The following is a 24,784-nucleotide window of genomic DNA, read 5'->3' as shown; positions in this document are numbered from 1 at the left end:
CAAAGAGAAGAGGAGGCCAGGCACAGCCTTGTCTCACTCCCGTCTCCAATGTTAGAGATTGAGTTAGGTGGCCATTAAGCCCAAGTCTTGTAGACGGGTTATCATATAGTGCCCTTATGTTATTTATTATCGGCTCATCAAAACCAAATTTATGCAAAACTCTACATAGGTATTGCCAACAAACAGAGTCAAATGCCTTTTCAGCATCAAGACTGAGGATCACAGCCTGCTCCGTGTGTTGTTGTATATAGTTCATTATGTGTAAAGTGCGTCTTGTGTTATCCTGGGTTTGACGTTTATGTATAAAACCAGCCTGATCATTATGTATGAGGTTAGGGAGTATTTTTTCCATTCGTTTGGCCATTATGGATGTATAGATACGGTAATCTACGTTAAGTATAGAAATTGGCCTGTATGACCCGCTCTCATTCTTATCCTTGGCCTCCTTCGGTATGAGAGATATAATTGCTTCTTTCCAGGTGGGTGGGATTTGTGCCTTTTCAAGTACCCAATTGCATGTTTTTCTCAATATAGGAATAAGATCCTCTTTGAATGCTTTATAAAATTCAGAGGTGAACCCATCACTTCCTGGCGATTTGTTAGCTTTCAAGTTTCTTATAGCATTTTCTAATTCCTTTACTGTTATTTCAGAGGCTAGTTGTTTATTTTGGGTTTCACTCATGGTAGGTAAATTGAGCGTTTCAAGAAATGTGTCCATTTGATCAATTCCGACATCCATAGTTTTAGAAAAGAGTTGTTTATAAAAAGTTTCAAAGACCGACTGGATCTTGTCCTGCTTACTTTCCAATGTGTTTTTCTGGGGGTCTCTTATTTTGTATATTGTATTGTCTGCTTGGCGTTTCTTAAGTTTCCATGCCAACAGTTTTGTGAATTTAGGGCCATTTTCGTAATATCTTTGTCTAGAAAATAGCATCTTCTTTTCAATTTCCAGAGTATACATTAAGTTAATTTAGTTTCTTAGTTTTTTAATTCGTTCTAGTGTGGCTGGATTTTGGTTTTGTGCATTGCTGCTTTCTAGCTGTTTCAGTTGTTTTTGGGAATCCTGTAGTTTTTCCTGGTAAAGTTTCTTTTTCCTTGTGGCAGCTGCAATGATTTTTCCTCTTAACACCGCCTTTGCTGCATCCCACAGTATCAGCGGGGATACCTCTCCATTATCATTTTCTTTCATGTACAGTTGGATTTCATTGCTCATTTCTTTCCTAAAATTAGCATCATTAAGTAGGCTGGGTTTTGTTTCCCTCCAAGTCAACTACAATATGCATTGGAGCATGGTCGCTAAGATCTATCGTTCCAATGTCTGAGTCAATAATTCTTGAGCTGTCTCTGCTATAGACAAGGAAATACTCTATTCTAGTATATGATGAGTGATGTGAGGAATAGTAGGTATATCTTCTTGTATTGGGGAACATTTCCCTCCATACATCAATCAAACCCATGTCCTTCATCAGCTCTTTCACTTTTTTACCACTTGTTTTGTTGGAGCCTGTTTGTTTTGATATATCAAGTTTTTGGGTTAAATGTATATTCAGATCACCTCCACAGACCAGGAATCCTTTAGACTGAGTAATCATCAACTCTATTATTTTCTTGTAAAAAGAAAAAGTGCTCCCAGGTGGAATATATACACTGATCAGGGTGAAAACAGATCCTTCTATCATTCCCCTGAACAAAATATATCTACCCTCCTCATCTTTCTCTTCATACATTTTTTCAAAAGAAACACTGTTAGATATCAAAATTGCAACTCCCCTCTTGTGCTTTGATTTATGTGATGAGAAAAACACCTTAGTGAAACCCATCCTTTGTATTTTTTTATGTTCTGTGTTGTCTAGATGCGTCTCTTGTAAATATACAATATCAGCCCTCTCTTTTTTCATCTTAGATAAAATCTTAAAGCGTTTGATAGGGTTGAGTATTCCATTGACATTGAAGGAAAAATTTTTTAGTCTTTCATGTACCATATGTAGCAAGAAACAGTGACTCTGCTACATTCAGCCTCTCTGGAAACAGTGCCCTAATAACTAAAGGAAAGTAACTTTGGAGAATGAAACAAGAACTCTTTTGGGGAACATGTATTTGCCAAACAGTGGTTTCCAAAATAGGGGTGTTTATAAACAGTCCCTTTGGCTTGCCAGATGGACTGTCTGGCATTGGAGGGAGGTCCCCTCTGCACTTTTGCAAAGGAAGGGCCCTCCATGGTGTTTTAGTCCGTTGAAAAAAATTGTTCATGTTAATAAAAGAAAAAAGAAAGGAAATGTCCTCCGAGGTAAAGGTTTTTTCTACTCAGAAAGGGAGCAAAGAGAAAAACATTTTGGTCGTCTTATAATGCTTTAGCAAGGTCAGGGGGTGAGGGGGAGGGATCGGAGTGGAAAACAGATCCATACCTTTTGCCTGCAGCTTCCTTTTCTAATATTATTTTTGTTTTTACTCGGGAGATTTCCTTCAGTAGACCTGGAGCTTGTCTCTGATGGCTGCGACCCTGGGTCGTGTTGTCTCTTTTTCTCCTGCGATGCCCCATGCTTGCTGAGTCAGCTGCTCCATATGATCCACTGGGGGGGGGGGGATGACTTTGACTGGGAATCCGCAGTCCTTCAGATCTTTTGTGGCCTCTTCAGCTGAGTGGTAAAACCTTGTCCCCTCCTCATAGAAAACCCGGAGCCTGGCCGGATACGGTGTCTGGCACTGGATTTTATTCTCCTTCAGCGCCCACTTCACTTCGTTGTATTCTTTTCGTTTATTCAGCACCGCTGTTGGATAATCATGGTCGAAATAAATCCTCAGATTTTTTATCACTATGTCCTTCTTAATCCACGCTTTACGTAGAATATCCTCTTTTGTTTTGTAGTGGTGAAATTTGATCACTATCGATCTGGGTCGCTCAGAGGAGGCAGGTTTGGGAGCAAGTGCTCTGTGTGCCCTTTCAATGTGCACCTCAGTGCCCGGTGGGATGTCCAGGTTTTCTCTGATGAGTTTCTCCACAAAACTTATCATCAAATCCCCCTCTTCATTTTCTGGGACATTATATATCCTTAAGTTGTCTCTCCTGGCTCTCCCCTCCTGGTCCACGAGTTTCTCATCGTGTTGAGCTTGAGCTTTGACGTGTTTCAACACCTGTTTCAGTATTTGAACTCTGGTTTCGGCAGCTTAAATGCGGTTTTCCACCTCTCCGATTCTCCTGTTACTCTTATGAATTTCGCCTTTTATGTCTTCCAGCTGAGTGTTGTTCTCCTTTCGGAATTCTTGAATTTCTTGCAAGATTATCTCCATATTTACCCTAGTGGGTTCGCTGGGTGTCTGCCTCGTGTTGTCCTTAGCATAGCCACCGCCCAGCGGACCCCGTGAGTCGTCATCCATTTCGTTCAATTGCGTTAGGTTTTTCTTGCTTTTTCCCCTTGTTTCCATTGCTATCCTGCTTTTGGAGTGTCTTTACCATCGAGCAGATTTTGAATCTCAATTTGCAGGATATATTGCTTTCTTTATCGGAGGACTGGTGTCTCTATGCGGCCATCGCGAGAGAGGGTGGAACCGGAAACCCAACATGTAAGAGTTTGTGGAATGTTCTTTGTCTGTGTATGTAAAGATGTTAGGGCGGTGGCCAAATGTCAGACACCCTCTTCAAAATGCTCATTGGGTGTGTTGCAGGTTAGTGTTAAAATTTCCACACAAGGGCCTTGATCACCCCGCATCTGTGTTCCAGATGGTGGTGGGAGTCAAATAAGGTACTGGTCTGTGTGTGGGTTTCCAGTAAACTTCAATGCCGAGGTTTCCATCCTCAGTGCGCACAGCACAGTCCAGAAACAGCAAACTATTATCCTTTGTATCTTCCTTGGTGAACTGTATGTTTCTGTCCACTGAGCTAACATGTTTGGTGAAAGGTTTTGATTCAGACTGTGTCATCCACATATCTGTACCAGTGGCTGCGTGCTATCCTTTGGAAAAAGCCAAGAGCTTTAGTTTCCATTTCCTCTATGTAAAGGTCGGCTGTAGAAAGCATTGTTTTATTTAGAATATGTGGGATTGTGACTAATGGCTGATGATAAATTTTGATCTGGATCTGCTTTCCACAGATATAATCATTGAATTTGGAACATGCAAAGACAACAGGAAGAAGCTCTTTTTTGCTGTGCGGATCTCAGTCTGTGTACAAGAGGAGTAGGTGATCGGAGCACCTTCCTGAAGGCACGCAGCTCCAAGCCGGTACTGTGAGGGATCACATGTAAGTGTGACGGATTTCTGGACATCATAGTAGAGAGTGGTAAATGGCCTGTATTTGTATAGCGCTTTACTAGTCCCTAAGGACCCCAAAGTGCTTGACACATCCAGTCATCCACCCATTCACACACTGGTGATGGCAGCTACATTGTAGCCACAGCCACCCTGGGGCGCACTGACAGAGGTGAGGCTGCCGGACACTCGCGCTACCGGGCCCTCTGACCACCACCAGTAGGCAATGGGTGAAGTGTCTTGGACACAAGGACACAACGACCGAGACTGTCCAAGCTGGGGCTCGAACCGGCAACCTTCCGATTACAAGGCGACCTCCCAACTCTTGAGCCACGATCGCCGATGGACCGCCTCTTCTTTAAAGCACTGAATGCATTTTGTTGCTGCTTTAGCCAGCACCACTGAATGTCTTTGTGTGTTAGCTCATGAAATAGGGCTGAGAGGTCACTCTGGGAATGAACTTTCCTAAAAAGTTGATCATCCCTAAGAAACACTAGATGGCTGTGACATTTCTGGTATGGACATCTCATTAATTGCTTTGGTCTTATCTGGATCAGGCTTGAGGCCCTTGCTTGTGAATACATGTCCAACATAACAAAGTTCTTTAAGTTGGAATTTGGACTTTAGGGGGTTCAGTCTCAGTTTGACTTCCCTCGCACGCTCGAGTTCCTTTCTGAGATTCTGTTCATATCTCTTCCACCAATGATTATGTCGTTGACTCATTTCACTACAAAGAATTACAGAGGGTATTCCTTGCCTGCAGAGTGGCATGAAAGTGTAGCTGTGCCAGCTGTTTGAATTTCCTCACCTTTATATGCCACCAGTTTGGTTTTCTGAGTCTTCTGTTTTGTTTCAGTTGTGCAAAAAAGTCGGCTGGCATGACATTACATTTGGCGACAGCTCTATTGGTTTTCCACTGATATGCAAAGTGGTGAATACGTCATTCCTATGCAGAAAACAGGGATTCAGAGTGTCTATATTGACCCCATTCACAAAGAACATTTCCTCATCACTGCTGGGTGCTTGCATCTCAATGTCGTTTATGGATCTCTTTTTAAATCCCCTTGTTTGTGATGACTTGCAGCATTTCTGGAAGTGATTCCATTTTTGGCATTTATGACATTGCTGGCCATATGCTGGGCATTTATCTCTCTTGGCCACCTCCACAGTTGTTGCAGTTAGTGATTACATGTGCAGGACTCTGTTCTGATCGTGTTGCACTTATTTTGTGATGAAACTATCCACCTTTGCTGTCGTTTGTTTTGGGGCTGCTGGAGCTTTTGTATGTTGATCAGTCTGCTTGAATATTTAACTCATTTCGATTCCTTTGCTTAAGGTTAAGTCACTGTCATGCAGTAGTTGCTTTCTCATGCTGTCACTAGTTAGTCCACAAACGAGTCTCTGATGAGCTCGTCTTTAAAATGGCCAAATCTGCAATTATCTGCCTTAGAAGAGCCACCTCCACGGGACAAGACTCAGCAGTCCATCTGCATCTAAAGGCCAAAGGTCACTCTTTCGAGGATGCCAACGTTCACATTTTGGACAGAGAGGACAGATGGTTTGAAAGAGGAGTGAAAGAGGCCATCTATGTCCACTGTGAGCGACCATCTTTGAACAGAGGCGGTGGTTTACGACACCAACTGTCTGCCATCTATAATCCAGTTTTGAGATACCTTCCCAGACGCCTTAACGCCCACTCACATCCTGGGCCATCTGACCTCAGGAAATCACATGATAGGTTGGGGCCAGGTTTCACAATGAGCTCACCTGAAACCCTGGCTGATTGGGACCCACACCCGCTTTCACACCTTGGCTCATGTGATTAGGTAGAGGATCATCAGGGGGTCCTTTGTCCCTCTTTGGGGGGAAACTCCCACTGGGTTTAAATCTGGGACTCTCGGCCATTTGACCCTTAGAACTGAAGAAGCTTCTCGGATGAGAGGTGAAACGTCTTCAAGCAACTTAGAGAAGTCCAGACACTCTTCTTTCCAAGCTCCTTAGACAATTATCTGCCTTATTTTTTAAGTGGCTCACATAAGACATAAGACTCTATTGTTTCATCTGGTCGTTGGTTTCTGGTGTTAATCTTGTGTCTTTCCACAGTTATGTTTGTTTGATGATTGGACAGTTCACAGAATTTACGTTTGAGGAATTCCGGCTCTTCTCTCGATTCTGCTCTGGTCACTAATCAGACATATGCTCTCTGGATGCTTCGGAGCCAGCCAGGTTTAGTAGGATGAACGCTCTAGTTCGGGAATCCTTATCTGAATGAGAAGCGGCCATGAATATATCGTATTCTTGCTCGTACACGCGTCACTTCTTGGCAATGTTTCCATTAAACATCAATGGTTCTGGTCTACAGAATCCTTCCACATGGTCATTGATGTTTAATAGCCTTTGCTATGACAGCTGAACAACGCTAGCTGCTTGCTTGCTATGTCTTTAAAGGGCTGAGAAAACGTTTACCGCTTCGTTGGCAGCTTTTTAGCACATGACCAAACCACAACTTCTGACATCATGTTTGATGTTTAGTAAAGATGCTGGGTTTATGATTCCTTATAGGTTTTACTGTGTATGACAGTGGCGACATTACATGCAAGCAGCTCGACTTCAGGGTTGGGAACCCGGTCCTGTGATAGACATTCCCACTGCATGCACAGTGCACTATTCGCTTCGACCATGTATGGAAACCCCCATTATTAAACAACACTACTCACGTTCTACAGGAATCATCAAACCTGAGAAAAAAAACAGGATCCTGAACTGTAAGACATTAGGAGTAATCTAATTTTCAGTTCAATTCACTTTTATTTATATACTGCCAAATCACAACAACAGTTCCCGAGACACACTTTATGTTGTAAGGTAAAAATCCTACAACAATAAACAAATAAGTACGGTATATGAGATTTCAGAAAGTCTTGAAGATTGTGAGCCAAAAGTCAGTCCAAGTCCAGACCTTGGACGGTTTGGTCTTTGCTCTGGCAGGATCTTAAGAGATCTGTGGAAATGTTGCAAGCAATGTTGTAAAAGAGAGATAAAGGCATACAGAAAACCATAACCATAAGAAACATGGGCTATGCTTAGTTTTTTGCAGGACTCTATGGAATTGTATGAAATGTTCTTTTTCATATGAGCATACAAATGATGATATGAAAGCATACCAGATAAAGTAAGAAATAGGATAAGATGATTCTACCAGTGTTTTTCTAACTGTGAGAAATTTTTTTCAAGAAGGCTTCAGAAATTGAAGAGAAAGTATTGTACCTGTCACTATAAGCAGCTGCAGCAGTACCAGCTGGCTGTGCATATCTGTAGGCTGCATATCCTCCCTGAAGAGAAACAGAACAATTTCAAAACACTCTCATTACAGATTAAAAGAGATTATCTTCAAAATTCAGCATCAAACCCAGACTACTGTCTTGGCCAGTTGGTCATTATTAGAAGAAATGCTCAAAAATCAATCTTGCATTTTTGATAGATCACAACGAACAACTACACAAAAATGAAATATAAACGCATATCATTGGGCTTTGACTTACATATATTTCTGCCCCATAAAATCCATCCTGGTAGACCACGCTGTTGACATAGAATATCAAATATTAAGCATATATTTAACATTGAAATATACAGAACTGACAGGGTGACAGGGCTTTTCATACTGAAAAATGTCCCAACTAAATGACATCATAGATGATCTGTCATTTCTGACAAAATCTTGTAAATGTTCACTGACATTAAAGGTAATTAAATTTCCTGATATTCTCCTTGAGCAAACAATACTCACAAGGACTTCATTAGGATCACTGTTCTGGACACGACCTCCTGTTGGGCTCTAAGCAGCCTCATTTTGGTGGCATGGGCTTACAAAGAGCCTTCTTTTGAGATTCCACTTTCTGATTGCTTCACATAATTTGTGCAGATATTCATACATCCCAAAGTTGATTACTGGAGTCAAATAGGATGGAAGCCAATGAAGTCCACTGAACCTTTCAAATATGCATAATTGTGATTAAACTTTGATGAAGAAATGTATGCACATCATCAACAACAATCACAGGGTTTAGATTAACTGAAGGCTTTTCAGAGAGTTTTTAGGACTTCCTGATAATAATGAATTACAGTAGTCCAGCCTGGAAGTAATAAATGCATGAACTAGTTTTTCAGCATCACTCTGAGACAGGATATTTCTAATTTTAGAGATGTTGCACGAATGGAGGAAAGCAGTCTTACATAAAGACCATCCAGGTCTTTATGTCTTTAAGACATTGTGCAGTGCAGCACAAGCAACACATCCTGGCCCCACAGATGTGGTAAGGGCACCCAGAGAGAAGGGCCCAGAACGCAGCACAACCCAGGCACCTTGGCCCACCCCGTAAGGCGCAAGAGGACCAGCCGCAAAAGGTGCCAACCTGAAGGCAGGGAGTACACCCCAGGACTGCAGCAGCCAGCACGATGCATGGAAAAGAGAAAAGAAGGAAAAGAGGAGCCAGAAAGCCAGCTTGGAAAGAACTGGCAGGATCTCTCTATCGGTTCTTATTCCCTTCCCACCCAGAGCCAAGAGACAACACATGAAGAAGAGTCCCCTTACCTCAACATAGGAAACAACATAGGTACCCAGCCCAACATAGCATACCACCCCCCACAGAGATGCCAAGGATGGCAAACCGGGCCACACACACAGCAAACCTTCTGGCAATGCCATGTATTGATGTGTCATCCTGAAGGAGTGGATTACCTGTAGAACCTCTACATGGTCCAGGTATCGCCTTATGCTCCCAGTATTGACACTGACCGAGTCAAATACAAAACTAGTTAAAAAAACAGAAACGATGAGAAAGGAACAAATATCCAGGGTCTGCACCTGTAAAACCACTCCTGTTTTGGGGAGTTGTTTCATTGTTGCTACTCTCATGTACCTGCTACAAACTTCATTAACACCAGAGCAGCAGAAACAGATTAACAATCCACACTGGTCCTTAACTGACCACATCAATATCCCAGAACTGACTCTGATTAAAATTATAATTTTTGGAGCAAAACTATAATTTTTGGAGCAGTGCATGTACCACAGAGGTGTAAATAATTTATTCAGTGGATATGATCAGCCTGCACCATTCAGCCATTCATCTCCTGCTGCCTTCCTGACCTTTATTTCTTCTTATGACTCCTTTATTTAACACTATTAACTTATTCTGTGTAAAACATTCTTTTGAAACACACAAAAACAGTCTAGAAATTTTCTGCTCTATTACAAGGTGTTTTTGTTTTCCACTACCTGTTATCATATCAATGTCTTTGTATGTTAGCAAAAACTCACGTTCCATAGGTGGGGATAGGTGGAGGCGGAGGTGCAGCACGGAACGTGTTGTAGATGGCGCGGCCCCTCCCTCTCAAATGAGCCCCTCTATAGGCAACAGCTGCTCCTGCACTGGGGTATGGAAAACCTGCCACTGACAAAGATACATAAAACCATAGACTCAGTTGGCTTCACTGAAAATATAACCACTTTACTTACATCCTGGATCTTGATCTGAAATATGGCATAGAATTTGAACATTTTACCGTTTTCCCTGAAAACCTTCTTTTGTCTGATCAATAACATTTAAATTTAGCATAAAGTGTTACACAGTGAGGAACAAATGTCATTACAGTAGATGTTTTTTGGAAAAGTGCTGTAACTACTTTTAAGGGTGTAATTCCTCTGCTGTTAATTTCTTGAATGCCATGTGCCAACACAGTACAGAGCAGCTACTACGTCTACTTCCAGAAAGGTTGAATATCTCTATTATAGTTTTGCTTCCTCACTGCGTACGACCCTGGATACTGTGGCTCCTCTGCAAAAGAAAGCAAAAAATCACAAGTGCTTGTCTCTCTGGTAAAGCTCACAAACACAGAAATTAAAGCAGATAGCTCGGAAAGGAAATGGCATCTCACTAATTTAAAAGATGTTTATTTAGCCTAGAGAAAGAGTTTGCTGTTCTATAAAAAGCTTTTCATAAAGCTAACACATCTTACTATTCATCCTTAACTGATGACAATAAGAACAAAGACTTAGAGGTTTGTTGAACCAAGTATTCCTATAACCTTAAGTAGTAAAGACTTTCTGAATTACTTCAAAAATGAAGTTTTAACCATTAGAGAAAACATTACTTATAAGAATCTCAAAGATGTATCATTACATATACAACATTCTTGGAAGAGTTGATGTAAAACAGCTAACTGATCATCTGCAGAGGAATGTGTGTTTGTGAGGAGTGCTTACACTGGAAGGAGAAAAGGAGAAATGTAACATTATGTACAGCTGCTTTCAGTACCACTTATATTTATTTAACTCCTTTCCTCCAATTGATCTTTCTGAGTTAATTTCACCAATTACATCCTCCAAACTATCAACGTGTCTTTTAGACCCCATTCCTACAAAGAGATCTGCTTCAGTCTTAAACATTCAGTCCCTATTAGTTGTCTACATAGCACAGGCCTTTAAGGTGGCAGAACTTAAAGTGTTACTTAAAACTGAGGTTATTGTACTCGGCCCTGAAAATCTTAGAAATATGGTATCTAAGCAGATTCTTACTCTGGATGGCATTACCTTGGCCTCCAGTAACACTGTGAGGAACCTTGGAGTCATTTTTGACCAGGACATGTCCTTCAACGCACATATTAAACAAATATGTCAGACTGCTTTCTTCCATTTGCACAACATCTCTAAAGTTAGAAATATCCTGTCTCAGAGTGATGCTGAAAAACTAGTTCATGCATTTATTACTTCCAGGCTGGACTACTGTAATTCATTATTATCAGGATGTCCTAAAAACTCACTGAAAAGTCTTCAGCTAATCCAAAATGCTGCAGCAAGAGTCCTGACAGGGACTAGAAAGAGAGAGCAGATTTCTCCTGTTTTGGCTTCCCTTCACTGGCTTCCTGTTAAATCCAGAATTGAATTCAAAATCCTGCTCCTCACATACAAGGTCTTAAATAATCAGGCCCCATCTTATCTTAATGACCTTGTAGTACCATATCACCCTATTAGAGCACTTCGCTCTCGCTCTGCAGGCCTACTTGTTGTTCCTAGAGTATTTAAAAGTAGAATGGGAGGCAGAGCCTTCAGTTTTCAGGCCCCTCTTCTGTGGAACCAGCTTCCAGTTTGGATTCAGGAGACAGACACTATCTCTACTTTCAAGATTAGGCTTCAAACTTTCCTTTTTGCTAAAGCATATAGTTAAGGCTGGACCAGGTGACCCTGAATCCTCCCTTAGTTATGCTGCAATAGACGTAGGCTGCCGGGGATTCCCATGATGCATTGCGTTTTTCCTTTCCAGTCACCTTTCTCACTCACTATGTGTTAATAGACCTCTCTGCATTGAATCATACCTGTACCCATACCATACCTGTCATTCCCCACTGTCATTCACCCTATCATCTGGCCTTTTGAGGTCACCTGATGCAAGATGTGAGTGGAGGTTGAAGGGCTTTCAAAACTGCATTTTAGGTGGTAGATATTTGATGTCGTAAGCCCCGCCTCTGTTCAAAGATGGCCATTCACAGTGGAGATAAATGCCTTCTTTCACTCCATTTTCTAACCACCTGTCTTCTCTGTCCAAAATGTGAACATTGGCATCCTCGAAAGAGTGACCTCTGACCTTTAGATGCAGATGTACAGCCAAGTCTTGTCCTGTTGAGGTGGCTCTTCTATGTTGGGCCATGTGTTTATGGAGTGGCTGTTTGGTTTCTCCAATGTGGAGGTCTAAGCACTCCTCAGTGCACTCCACCACATACACTATGTTGCTAAGCTTGTGTTTGTGAGTTTTGTCTTTTTATCTGCGGGTGAAGCTAGGTCTGAAGTGCACTGGAATATTGTGCTTGGAGAAGACTCTCCTGATGCTTTTCTTTCCAAGCTCCTTAGATGACAAATTTGAAGGAGTTCAAGATTGAGAAGATGTCTGTTTTGGGGATTCTATTTTAAAAAGTGCTAAAACATGTGTTAGGAAAGGGAAAGGGCCAAGGAAGTGACAATTCTGTAAGCCAGTGGATCTTTGTGTTTTCCACTTTCCCTTTTTCTAATTAGTTCCCCTTTTGCCTTTTGTTTTATTTGGAATGTATTACAAGAACATCTGCAGAATCCATCAACTAAAGCACAAAGTGATTGTTTTAAAAAAGCTAAAGGACTGGATATGTGGGACAAATGTTATAAAAAAATTAATAAATAAAACAAGCAATGTGTGTAGTCCAGCAAACACACACAGGCCCTTCTTTATCATATTCCATCATTTATCTGTGTGACCACAAGATGTCAGTGCAAACACATGGGATGCATTTATGACTGCCACTATGAGAACCCTTCATACAATGCTAGTCCATGATATATGTAAATAGGCATAAATAAATAAATAAATAAATACATACATAAATAAGTTGGAGTGTCTTGTCTAACCTTTTGGGCCAAAGGTGGAACAATTCACGGCTGAAACAAGAGTACTTAGAGTTTCTCTCTCTAAACTGAATTTATGTGGAGAGCCATAAACGTTTTCTCAAAGTAATCTGTAAATTACTGTACATAACATTAATGCAATTAATCTTTACTTAGTCACAAATTTTACCCAACAGGTAGACAAATATAGTCTTGAACCAGGTAAGGTGGTGTGCAGTAAAGCTGAATTAAAACCTCGTGCTGTGTCCATCTGTAGGTGGGACTGTTTTGTTTTTAAACAGGTTTATTGCTTTCTGTAATTCTTTCATGAGTTCTGTGGTTTCATTTCTTCTAGGCATTCATGTTGTATCTCTCACACACATATGAACTTAAGATAGATCCCATTCATAAGCCACATGGTTTGATATGATTTCGGACCACCCTTTGGAGCTATAACAGCTTCAACTCTTCTATGAAGGCTTTTTACAAGAGTTAAGACTGTGTTTATGGGAATTTCTAATCATTTTTCCAGAAGCGCATTTCTGAGGTCAGACACTGGCGGTGGAGAAGATGGCCTGGCAGTTTCCAATCTAATTCATGCCAAAGGTGTTCTATTAGGTTGTCCAGGTCAGTCAAGTTCTTCCATACCAAACTTGATCATCCATGTCTCTATGGATGTTTTGTGTGCAGTCATGTTGAAGCAGGAAAGGCCTAACACGAAATTGTCCAAAATGTCCAACCTTATAAACAGTACTTTTGCATCATGACTGAAACTGGCACCACTGACTATTAAAGGGCCGTGAGGTCAGTTTCAGTTAGTCTTCAAGAAACTGAAGTACAACTCATTTTAGAAACTGGCCTGCTTTTAGATTTGGTGTCAGAGCACTCTGAGAAATATTTGAAGTTTTTTAAAAGCTTCTATTTTAACCACTTCACTACGGCTCCAGTAACATCCTCCAGCGTATCCGAGGGACACCGAAAACTTTGCTGTTACGCTCAGTTCTCTCTTCACCATGACAGAATGGTGCTCTGCGTCCACCGACCTAATTTTATCAATTTAAACGTATTCTGTCATTGCTGGATGTCGTCACTAAGAGTGCTTGCATCTATGCTGGAGAAATGTTTTCTTTTTCTTCTCGTTGGAGTGAGTTTTTCATGTGGGGCTGACAGATGAGGCTACATGGACTTTGCAGTCAAAGCTAATATGAAACAGAACAGACTACAAGAAAAAGAAGAAAACAGGTAGAAGACAAACTCTTTTTCCAGTTGCGCCACAGTGACTGTCTCAGGGACATCATATTTAGCATTTCCATTATTTCAGCCTCTTCTTTGGACCGCAGACTATTATTTAATTTTCTAATCAGACTTTCTCCTTATTTCTTGTCTTAAAGGTGCAGGCTTCTCTCTTGCAACATAGTCAACACTCTCTGTGCTTCACCTGGAGGTAAACATGTTTCCTTATATAGAGAAAAAGGGGTGGTGTAATATGCAGATAGTATGCAGATTATATGGAGATTCCATACAACTGTTGGCTTTGAATTTTCTTGATTTACTAACGTAGATAGTGTATACAAAAAAGGCTGGTACACATGTTTCTCTCTGCTCTTCTGCATACCAAAGTATTATAGAGCAGTGATGTCAAAGTCATTTACATTGTGGGCCACCCAGTTTAGTGGGATAAACCAGCGAAACTCCCCTTTCTGCCAGTGTAAAGATTTAATTCAATTTAAGGAAAAAATGCTGCTGTAGTAAATGCAGCAAATCTGTCAACACAAATAAATAAATGTCAAATTACAGAAAACGTTCTGGTAGTTCACTCCCCAAAAAAAGTCCCCCCCTATAGGCCCACTGTAAAAAAACTAGAAACTTCTGTAGTAGATAGAAATGTTTCCATTTTTACACTGTGTTTTACCATTGCTGTTGTTTAGTTTTTACTTAATCACTTTGATGTAATATGTAATACATGCAATGGTGAAGATCTTTATCAACAGGAAATGCTGTAAAATTCAGTTAAAATGTCTTTGCCGGGCCGATTCTGGCCCCCAGGCCTTGTGTTTGACACACCTGTTCTAGTCAAATGTGAGGACACCTGTCTGCAGCCCAGCCTTTATTTTAAGCCTAAATAGTAAATAAATGTATGAGTTATAAAAGCATCCTCCCTGGTCTCAGGCGTTTTGAGTTGCTTCATGATTTTGGTCGATGTGTATTATTAAATGCTTTCTGTTTAGCTTCGGTGTTGCCCTTAAGCTTTTTGATTATTACTAGTTTGAATTTCCATCACCCCCAACCAATCACAGCAGATGGCTGCACCTCCTAGAGCCTGGTTCTGCTGGAGGTTTCTTCCCATGCTGGCTCAAAGGGGGTGGTTTGATTGTTGGGGTTTTCTCTCTGTTGTTGTTGTATCCTTATCTAATGATATAAAGCGCCTCGAGGTGACTGTTGTTGTCATTTGATTCAAATCAGTTTTATATAAATAAAATTGACCTGAGTTGCATTGAATTTTTGGTTCCTTATGGATGTTTGAGTGCCTGCCTATGTGCTTTGGGCCATGTAGATTTGTCAGCAGAAGATTTAAATTTCACTTCACCATCGCTGCACCCAGGAGGGAGACTTCAAAGAAGTATAAGACAGAAGGCGTTGGATCTGTGTCCATGTCTGCAATAGAATAGAATTAAGCTTCACTCTTGTTTCGTTGAGTTTTTCTCTCCGCTCTCTATGTCAGGATTATTCGAGCACAGACTGCTAGTTTTGTTTTTCTAGTGTTTTTGTTTTTCTCTTGAGGTTATTCTTTCTTTTCTAACATACCTGTTAGACAGTTGTTAACTGAAAATGTTTATTATTTTTATTATCGTTGTTTTACCAGGTTGTTATTTTCATCACTTGTGCATGTAGTCTATAGGTCTTTAGCTGATACCAGGTAGATAATAATATAATAATAATAATACATTTTATTTATAAAGCACACTTAAAAACCAAGGGTATGCCAAGGTGCTTAACAAGTAACATAGAGAGTAGGAGGAAGATAACAGAAATAGGACCAAAGCAAGTACTAGGTATGCAAGCAAGTAGCTGTCACTGATACATAGGAAAGCAACAGGTACAGAGCAAACAAGAAATTAAATGAGCATAAAAGTGCATAATATAAAATCATAAAAGAAATATTAACTAGAGGGAAAGGCAAGATTGAATAAGTGGGTTTTTAGTCGTGATTTGAACAGTGCAGTGGAATCAGATGCGCGGAGGTCGAGAGGAAGGGTATTCCACAGTATCGGGGCAGCCAGAGCAAACGCACGGTCACCCCAGGACTTCAGTCGAGATCTGGGTTGGGTCAGAAGTAGTTGAGTGGCAGATCTGAGTGTTCTAGCAGGAATATGTGGTTTGAGAAGTTCACTGAGATAACTTGGCGCTAATTTATTAATAGTTTTGAATGTAAGGAGTAATATTTTAAATTGAATACGGTACTTTATGGGCAGCCAATGCAAGCTAGCTAGAACAGGAGTAATAGGGCAAAATTTCCTGGTACCAGTCAAGAGGCGGGCTGCTGCATTTTGGACTGTTTGCAGTCTAAGAAGAAGAGAAGAGGGAAGACCGTAGTACAAGGAGTTACAATAATCCAACCTGGAGGTCACAAAAGCGTGAATAAGCTTCTCCAGGTCCTCATGTGGAACATAATGCCTAGCCTTAGAGATAAGGCGCAGTTGGTGGAAGCTAGATCTCACTACAGCAGACACCTGCTTATCGAGATTGAGCGAGCTATCCAGCAGTACACCCAAGTTACTGACATAGTCACAATAGTCACAAGAAAAGCTAGCAAAGGAACCCAGGGCAGCACAGAGTCGGGCACGAGGGATTTTACTACTGAACACCACAATCTCAGCCTTCTTATTATTTAACACAAGAGAATTACTCAGGAACCAGTCTTTGACCTCCCGCATGCATTCTTGAAAGTAGTGTAGGGACACAGCAAGGTCGTCAGTAAGTTCAAAATAGATCTGTATGTCATCGGCGTAACAGTGGAAGGCGATATTGTATTTTTCAAAGATTGCGCCTAGAGGGAGCAAATACAATGAGAAGAGAATAGGGCCTAAAACTGATCCTTGAGGCACCCCACAACAGACCGGAGCGGAGGAAGAGGAGAAGGTGCCTAAGTTAACTGAACAGGATCTATCAGCGAGGTATGATTTAAACCAGTCGAGGGCAGTGCCTCTAATACCCACAGTGTGCTCAAGTCTTAGTAATAAGATGTTATGGTCCACCATATCAAAGGCCGAAGAGAGGTCCAGTAAAACAAGGACCATAGAGCGTCCAGTATCAGTGATTACAAGAATATCATTAAGAACCCTAACCAACGCCGTTTCAGTGCTATGCAATGGCTTAAAGGCAGATTGAAATTTCTCAGCGATATTGTTCGTGTCCAAGTACGCCTGGAGTTGGGAGAGAACTAGTCTCTCCAGGATCTTGGACAAGAACGAAAGCTTAGAGATCGGTCTGTAGTTTGACAGGTCATAACAGTCAGAGTTTCTTTTTTTAAGAATCGTGTGGACTACAGCGTGCTTAAAAGCCAAAGGAACACAGCCTGAGAGCAAGGAAAAGTTCATAAGAAATAGGATACTAGGTCCAATTACATCAAAACAGTCCTTAGCTATGCGAGATGGAAGAATGTCAAGCACAGTATTGGTGTTATTCATTTGAACAACTAGCCGCTTAAGAGACAAAAGAGACACAGGCTCAAACTGGTGGAAAGTTGAAGTGCACTCAGGAATGGGGAGAGGACATAAAACAGGGGGAAGGGAGGACCTAAGAGATGTGATCTTATCTAAAAAGTGAATTTGAAATCGCTCACAAAGAGCCTGAGAATAAATTAAAGGCATGTCCGGGGAACGGTTAACCACAGAGTTAAAAATTTTAAATAAGATACGGGGGTTATGGTCATTGGCCAGGATGATTTTAGACAAGAAGGACGCTTTGGCCGTTTTAGCAGCACTTTGGAATTTTAAGCGGCTAGTCCGTGGGAAACCTGAAGTTTATCTTTTTTCCACCTTCTCTCAGCGCGCCGACACACGCGATGTAAAGCGTGCGTAGTGTCATTAAGCCAACAGCGAGAGTAGGTTCTAGGGCGCTTCATTTTAATGGGGGCAACAGTATCAAGGATTGAAGAAAGTAGCGATAACAAGGTATTAGCACAGCCATCAACCGAGCGAAAAGAACAACAGTCAAGAGTGACAAATGCAGAATCCAAGAAAGACATAGAGAAGTTTGACACCACTTCAGCATTAATTACACGTAGCGGGCGAAGGGGAGCCGCAGGTTGTAGTTCATTAGTGCATAAGCCAGTATCAAATATAACTGGGAAATGATCCGAGAGCCCAGCGTCACTTATATCCTTGATACAAATGTCCAGACCATATGAGAGAACCAAGTCCAAAGTATGTCCTTTAACATGCGTTGGGTCATTAACCCACTGAGCCAGGTTAAAAGAGTCCGTTAAAGCAAGGAAGTCTTTAGCAAGTGGGTCATCCGTACAGCAAGTGTGTATGTTAAAATCACCGACAGATGAACTGCAAATTTTGACATTTTCTTGATGGCTTCATTTTTTCAGTCCTGGAAATTGTCACTGAAAAAAGATAAATATAAAAAATATCCTGTAATTGTTATTAGTTACTGAGATCTGATCTTTTTGTCCTTCTTCTGCTTATAGCTGCTTCAGTTAGGGGCTGTTGTAGCAGCGTCATCTGCCTTCATCTCCACCTCACTCTAGTCCAAGCATGCATGCCCTCCTTCACTACATGCATGAAGTCCCCACTCTCACCTCCACACTCCTGCCCTTCATTGTCCCATTGCCTCTGAACACCTCCCTCCCCCCCACCCATTTGTCATTCTTCACCCATAGTACAGTTTCATCAACTGGTGGTGATTGTTAATCTGGGCGGGCCTTGACCAGTCTGCATAGACATCTTTTTGATGATCTGCATGTTAGATTTGGCAACCCCCCCCCAACAAAATTCACACCAAATGGCTTCAAATTACCATCCTACAAAGGTGAAGGTCAGGCCTCAATTACAACCACAGACACCCAAGTCAACACACACACACACACACACACACACACACACACACACACACACACACACACACACACACACACACACACACACTATCATACACAATCTATAGTATTTTAATAAGAACTTCCCCCATGAAGATGCTATGCTAGGCTTTTACTGCAGCCAGTTTCAGTTGCTGCTTGTTTGTGAGTCTTCCTGCATTACGCTTTGGGTCATTGTTCTTTTGCACTGTGGACTGCATTCAGATCAGTTTTGCAGCATTTCATTAAATATGAGCAAAGAGTATAATGCTGTACACTTGAGTACAGTCCTGATACTTTTGTTAGCACTCACACCTTTAATAAACCCTAGTAGTCCAGTGTCATAAATGTCCATGATTATTTTCTTTACTTCAGTCACTCTGGCTTTGATTTGCTTTTGTGTTTGGGATAATTGTATGACCCAGTTTGGTAAATGATACATTGACTGGTTCTTATACTGTATAGAGTTTTACTACTCTGCTTGAGCACTCAAAGTGCTTAATACAACATGCCTCATTCACCCTTTCATACAAGCACTTTTTTGTATGCTTAAATCCTTCATTTTTAACATTCACAAACATTCACACTTTGATGGCTGCACTGAGCAACTTCAGCTATAGCCACGCCTATTGCTGTACCACCCCTATACACTTTGTCATCTTGCAAATCAAGAATGGAGGCGGTTCTCACCCAGACCAACTCCCTATTCTCAAAGATCTATATCGTATGTTTTCTTTTATGAGAATCCATCATAGATCAATGAATCAACCAAAAAATGTGGACCCTGAAATATAAAACTTTTTATATATATTTATTTTTCTACAACTTGCAGAAAGATATTTGGTTGGGTAGGTGAAAGGCTAGATTGAGCATTATAGGGACAGAGGTGGGTGGTGGTCTTTCTCTAAAGTTATTTAGCAGAACAAAATGCAAATGTGGTCCGTTGATGAATACATTTTACACTAAGATCAATTTAGACTTAAAAAACAAGCTCAGATCTGCAGAGCAATCTCTACACAAACACTAGGGCTGTAACGATTCATCATGTATCCTGAATAACTCGATTGTAAAAAATGTAAAAAAATGCCATATTTTTTTGCTGTGATGCTTCGTTTAACACACGGCTCTGTAGTGCCGAGTCATCAGCATGTAATTTTGAGAATTTGCAACTAACAACAGACTTGCAATAGAAACACAACTATAAATAAAAAGCATGCCAACATTAAGCTCATGTGGCCCCAAGTTTTTTGAACAAAAAGACTGATAATACAACAGCAACAGTGATGATGACTCTGCCACAGTTTACTGTGGAGTCTGTCTACACACAGGACAAAAAGAAAAAGGGTGGAGCCATTAGCCATTCACTTCACGTCATGTAAAGTGAAAGAAAACGTATTTCTATTCAATTTTATTTATACAGCACCAAATCACAACAACAGTCGCCTCAAGGCGCTTTATATTGTAAGGTAGACCCTACAATAATACATACAGCGAAAAACCCAACAATCATATGACCCCCTATGAGCAAGCACTTTGGTGACAGTGGGAAGGAAAAACTCCCTTTTAACAGGAAGAAACCTCCGGCAGAACCAGGCTCAGGGAGGGGCGGGGCCATCTGCTGTGATCTACTGTGAAGACCTGCGTTTTTTTCCTCTTTTGAATATTTATTATTGCTCATTAATAATAATTTCTTATCTGATTTTGCAATGGAAAAATTAATAGAACACTCAATACTTACTAAATGTATCGATAGTTGCAGCCCTAGGAAACACACACAGCGAGGAGCACCCCCAATTTTGTTGTACATGGATAATAAGAAAACTATTCTATTACGTTCTATTCTATTCTACTCTTCTATCACTTTAGAAAATCTTTTATTTATTTCTAGGAGATGTACACTACCTGTCAAAAGTTTTAGAACACCTCACCTTTTCCAGTTTTTTATTGAATATTATGCAGTTTAATGTCTCATTGCACTCTGATATGAAAGCATAGTACAAAGAAGCAGTTGGAGTTAAAAAAGAAATCATGGAATCAATTTATGGACCAAAGTGTACTCTAAGCTTTGACTCATCAGAGTAGCCTCCTTTGGCAGATATAAGGGCTGAACACAGCCGTGGGATTCTGTCTACAATAGAAATCAAATATTCTCCCATATCTGTAGCAGAAGTTTCCATAAATGTGGACCTTGTAGGTTGCTTTGCTTTCACTCTTCTGTCCAGTTCATCCCAAACCAGCTGGTCAGGGTTTGAGTCTGGAGACTGTGCTGGACACTCCATGTTTTCAAGCTCACCATCTTGTTCTTTTTTCCTGAGGTAGTTCTGGCACAGCTTGGTCTTATGTTTTGGCTCATTATCTTGCTGTAGGATGAACCCCTGACCAACTAGGTCCATACCAGAGGGTGCTGCATGGAGCTGCAGAATGCTGTGGTAGCTGTTTTGGTTCAGGGTGCCTCTCACTCTGTACGAGTCACCGACCCTGGATCCAGCAAACAGCCCCAGACCATCACACTTCCTCCTCCATGTTTGACACTTGATGCCACACACTGTGGAACCATCCTTTCACCTACACGGCATACAGAGATCCTGCTTGATGAACCCAAGATTTCAAATTTGATCCATCAGTACATAATACCTTCTACCAGTCTTCAGTAGTCCAGTGTTGGTGTTTCATGGCCCAGACAAGCCTCTTTGTCTTATTTTGACATCTGCCTTTCTTGCTGCAACTCGTCCTGTCAAACCTGCAGCACGAAGTCTTCTCTTCACAGTAGAAACTGAGACTTTCTTACTACGACCACTATGAAGCTGTGCTTGAAGCTGTTGTCCTGTGAGCTGCCGATCACACAAGCTGTTAACTGTCAGAAACTTGTCCTCTGATTCAGTTGTGTCTTTCGGTCTACCAGACCTCTTCCTGTCACAGTTTGTTTCTCAGTGTGTTTGATGCTGAAGAAAACTGTGCTCACTGACACCTTGACTTTCTTTGCAGAAACCACACCGCCACCTTTGTACCATTTCAAGCTATTCATTGGACTTGAATGACTTGAATTGTGATAAATAAATGGAAAAACTGGGGTGTTCTAAAACGTTTGACTGGTTGTGTATCTGAATCAGAACCACCACTGCTGCTAGGCAACTCTGGTTTATATATATATATATATGTATGTTAGCCAAAACTTAAAGGAAGAGTGAAACACACGTGCACATACACACACACCAGATTGCACATGCAAGATATAAAACACACCTAAACCAACACTAAGTGAATGCAGCTAGGCATGCATATATGGGAACAAAAATTTGTTTTCTCTTTAGATTTGATTTAGTGGAGAAGGTAGATGTTCATATACAGCATTCATTAAAAAAACACATAAGGAAATACATTAAAAAAGCGGTGGCTGGTGCTATATATAAGCTTGATCTCTGTATGATTTTTTTTCTTTTACCTGCATAAAATTCAGGACCATATACGGCTCCAACCACTGGATTCAGCTTCCAGCCTGCACAGGAGACACACATGCAAGCAAAGCCGCACACACAGGATAAACGTTAGCATTGCTGCATGAAGCTGTACCTCTCTGGGACTATATAACAAACCTTTTCCTTGGAATCACTTTGCTCTTATCTTTTGTAAGTGCAAATGCATCATTAATTAGAATCAGAATCAGAACCCTTTAATTGTCATTAAACATCGGATGTTTGACAAAATTAGAAGCAACTCTCTGGTCGCAGCATTTAGAATAAAGAACAATAAAAACAAATAATTGCTGACAATAAAAACAAATCTAAACATACCAACTATACAGATGTACAATGTTTATACAGATGTGGACTGTTGCTCTGAAATATTGCACTCGTCTTGTGTGGTGGTGATGCTTATGTTTATGTGTGTATGATGTGTGATGAAGAAACTGCTGGTGCAGTCAATGCTGTCCTTTCATGATGATGGTGGAGGTGTTTGCAGTCCTGGACAGGTCAGCAGAGATCACAGTACCCAAGAATGTGAAATCCTGAACATATGTAGGCCTGGCAGGTCTGCTCTGTCCAGTATCAGCTCCTTTATCTTTATGGTAAAACCTGTGTTTTAGTCCATATTCCCCACAGCTGGAACAGCCCTACCCTGATTTACTCATTATTTTCACCAGCGAGAGTTCATGCCTCTGAAATTCTCCAGCAACAACCCATCAGGGGGAGCCTTTTGTTTACCAAAGACAAATAAGAATGTCTGGCGGGAGTGATTAGTTGGCAGTCATGGGACGGTGGTGAGGTCAAACATGTGTACAGCAGTATTGCACAGGAATCCACAGTGGTTTCTGTAGGAGTGGCTGTAGCTCAGGGGGGTGGAGCAGGTTGTCTGCTAGTTGGAAGGTTGGTGGTTCAATCCCTAGTTGCTACTGGCTGCAAGATACTAACCTTAAGGTACTCTTTGTATCCACTGGAGTGTGCTTTTTGCTAGAATGCACTCCATAGGAATAAAAAGGTGTTTCGGTGAATGAGGCAAGTTGTATAAAGTGCTTTGAGTGCTAATGCACACTAGAAAAGCACTATTTAAGAAGCAGTCTATTTAACATTTTTTGCTCCGTTGATATGAGCTATTCAGTCTTTTTCCATCCACAGTGAGACCTTCATCCGGATTGCAAGCAATAAGCTAAATCCATTCTGTGAACACTCTGCCAGGACTGAGGTTCTGTTGCCTTCTCCAGGTGGAGGCCTCTAAGCTCTCACACCTGAGTGGTTCATAGCTGAGTGTCAGAGTGGAGTCATCACTCCAGGTCAGAGAGGAGCCGATGCCCCAAGTGGAGTTGAAGTATTTTGCATTTCTTTTCATGAGTGAGGGGAAAGGGGAGCGGGAGACAAATTGATTGTGGCCACACCTGAAGCTGCTGCATTGGTCTGTTGTGGTGAAGAGAAAGCTGAGCATGAAAGTCAAGCTGCTGATTTACTGGTCAAGCTACATTCCCACCCTCAACAATGACTACAAGCTGTTCAGCTGTGTGGCAGGCACTGTAGGACCCAATTGCAGGACTCTGAGACAACAGACTAACTTAAAGAGATAGCTTCATTGCTGTTATTCAGGAACTCTAAAGGAAATACAAAATACAAATACTCAGAAAAGGAAGAAACTCGGAACTTGGAACTAGAAAAACGTGGAAACTCTGAGGGAAAACTTGGAGTACAGAGGGATACAAGAGGGAGAGCAAAGGAAGACTCAGACAACATACTGTATACACAGCAGGTAATTAGGGAAATGGGAAATGATGGGAGATGAGGGACAATGAAAATAAAACGCGAAATAATGAACACTGAGACCAGGATTAAGACACATGACCCGTGACAGGAGACAAACAAACATGGAGACATGACCGACTCGGGAGACAGAAAGGGAACACAAACAGATGATAACTAAAGATTACATAACCTGATGAGGAACACAGACTGGAAACAAAGGGAAACTCACATAAACAAGAAACCATGAACCAGAAATATAGACAATACAACTGAGAGGCACCAGGAATAAAGAACATGAACCGAAGGTTGTGGAGCTAAAACATAAAACGAACCAATAGAACAGGAGCACTACAAAACCAATCAAAAATGAGAAAAAACCCTAAAACATCCCAAAAACTCAAAAATCTGGGTCAATGATCCACAGACCACAACAGCTTTGGAAAACGGCCCAAAGAATTAGATTTCAGATTAAAGTGGAGAAAATTAATTTTCTCTGAAGAGTGGCTGAGCTCTCCCTTAGCAAGAGTGTGAAGAGTTCAGTCATTTTGGAGGGACAAAGCAGTACGACTACACTGGAAGGAGCCAGCTGAGATAGTTTGGGGATCTGACCAGACAATCCTCCTTGGCACCTCCTAAGTGAGGTGTTCCTAGTAGGCATGTCCTACTGGGACTACCATAACTCTCGGCTGGCTTTGGAATGCCTCAGCAGCTTCCCCTTTGAGCTGGAGGAGGTAGTAGGTGAGAGGGAGATGGACTTCCCTGTTTGCTGTCCCTGTGACCCAAACATGGAGTTGAAAATAGATGGATGGATTGTAT

At 41.2% G+C, this 24,784-nt stretch overlaps 1 protein-coding gene across 3 annotated transcripts in view; it reads right to left on the bottom strand.

The window, feature by feature from the left end:
* rbfox3a (RNA binding fox-1 homolog 3a) overlaps nt 1–24,784 on the bottom strand; it is a 194,624-nt gene that overhangs the window by 27,953 nt on the left and 141,887 nt on the right. For 2 of the 3 annotated variants that reach the window (XM_039616279.1, XM_039616280.1), the window contains 4 exons: nt 22,186–22,239; nt 9,569–9,701; nt 7,788–7,827; nt 7,513–7,577 (listed from right to left, as the gene is read on the bottom strand). In XM_039616279.1, the coding sequence (XP_039472213.1) occupies nt 7,513–7,577; nt 7,788–7,827; nt 9,569–9,701; nt 22,186–22,239 (292 nt within the window). Of the gene's footprint in view, nt 1–7,143; nt 7,247–7,512; nt 7,578–7,787; nt 7,828–9,568; nt 9,702–22,185; nt 22,240–24,784 lie in introns of all 3 variants that reach the window. The other variant, XM_039616278.1, reaches the window with a different exon arrangement.

The sequence above is a fragment of the Oreochromis aureus genome, linkage group 8, assembly GCF_013358895.1.
Source record: "Oreochromis aureus strain Israel breed Guangdong linkage group 8, ZZ_aureus, whole genome shotgun sequence".
Taxonomy (NCBI): Eukaryota; Metazoa; Chordata; class Actinopteri; order Cichliformes; family Cichlidae; genus Oreochromis; species Oreochromis aureus.
Note: the sequence above shows the minus strand (reverse complement) of the source record. Positions and strands in the feature narration are given on the sequence as shown.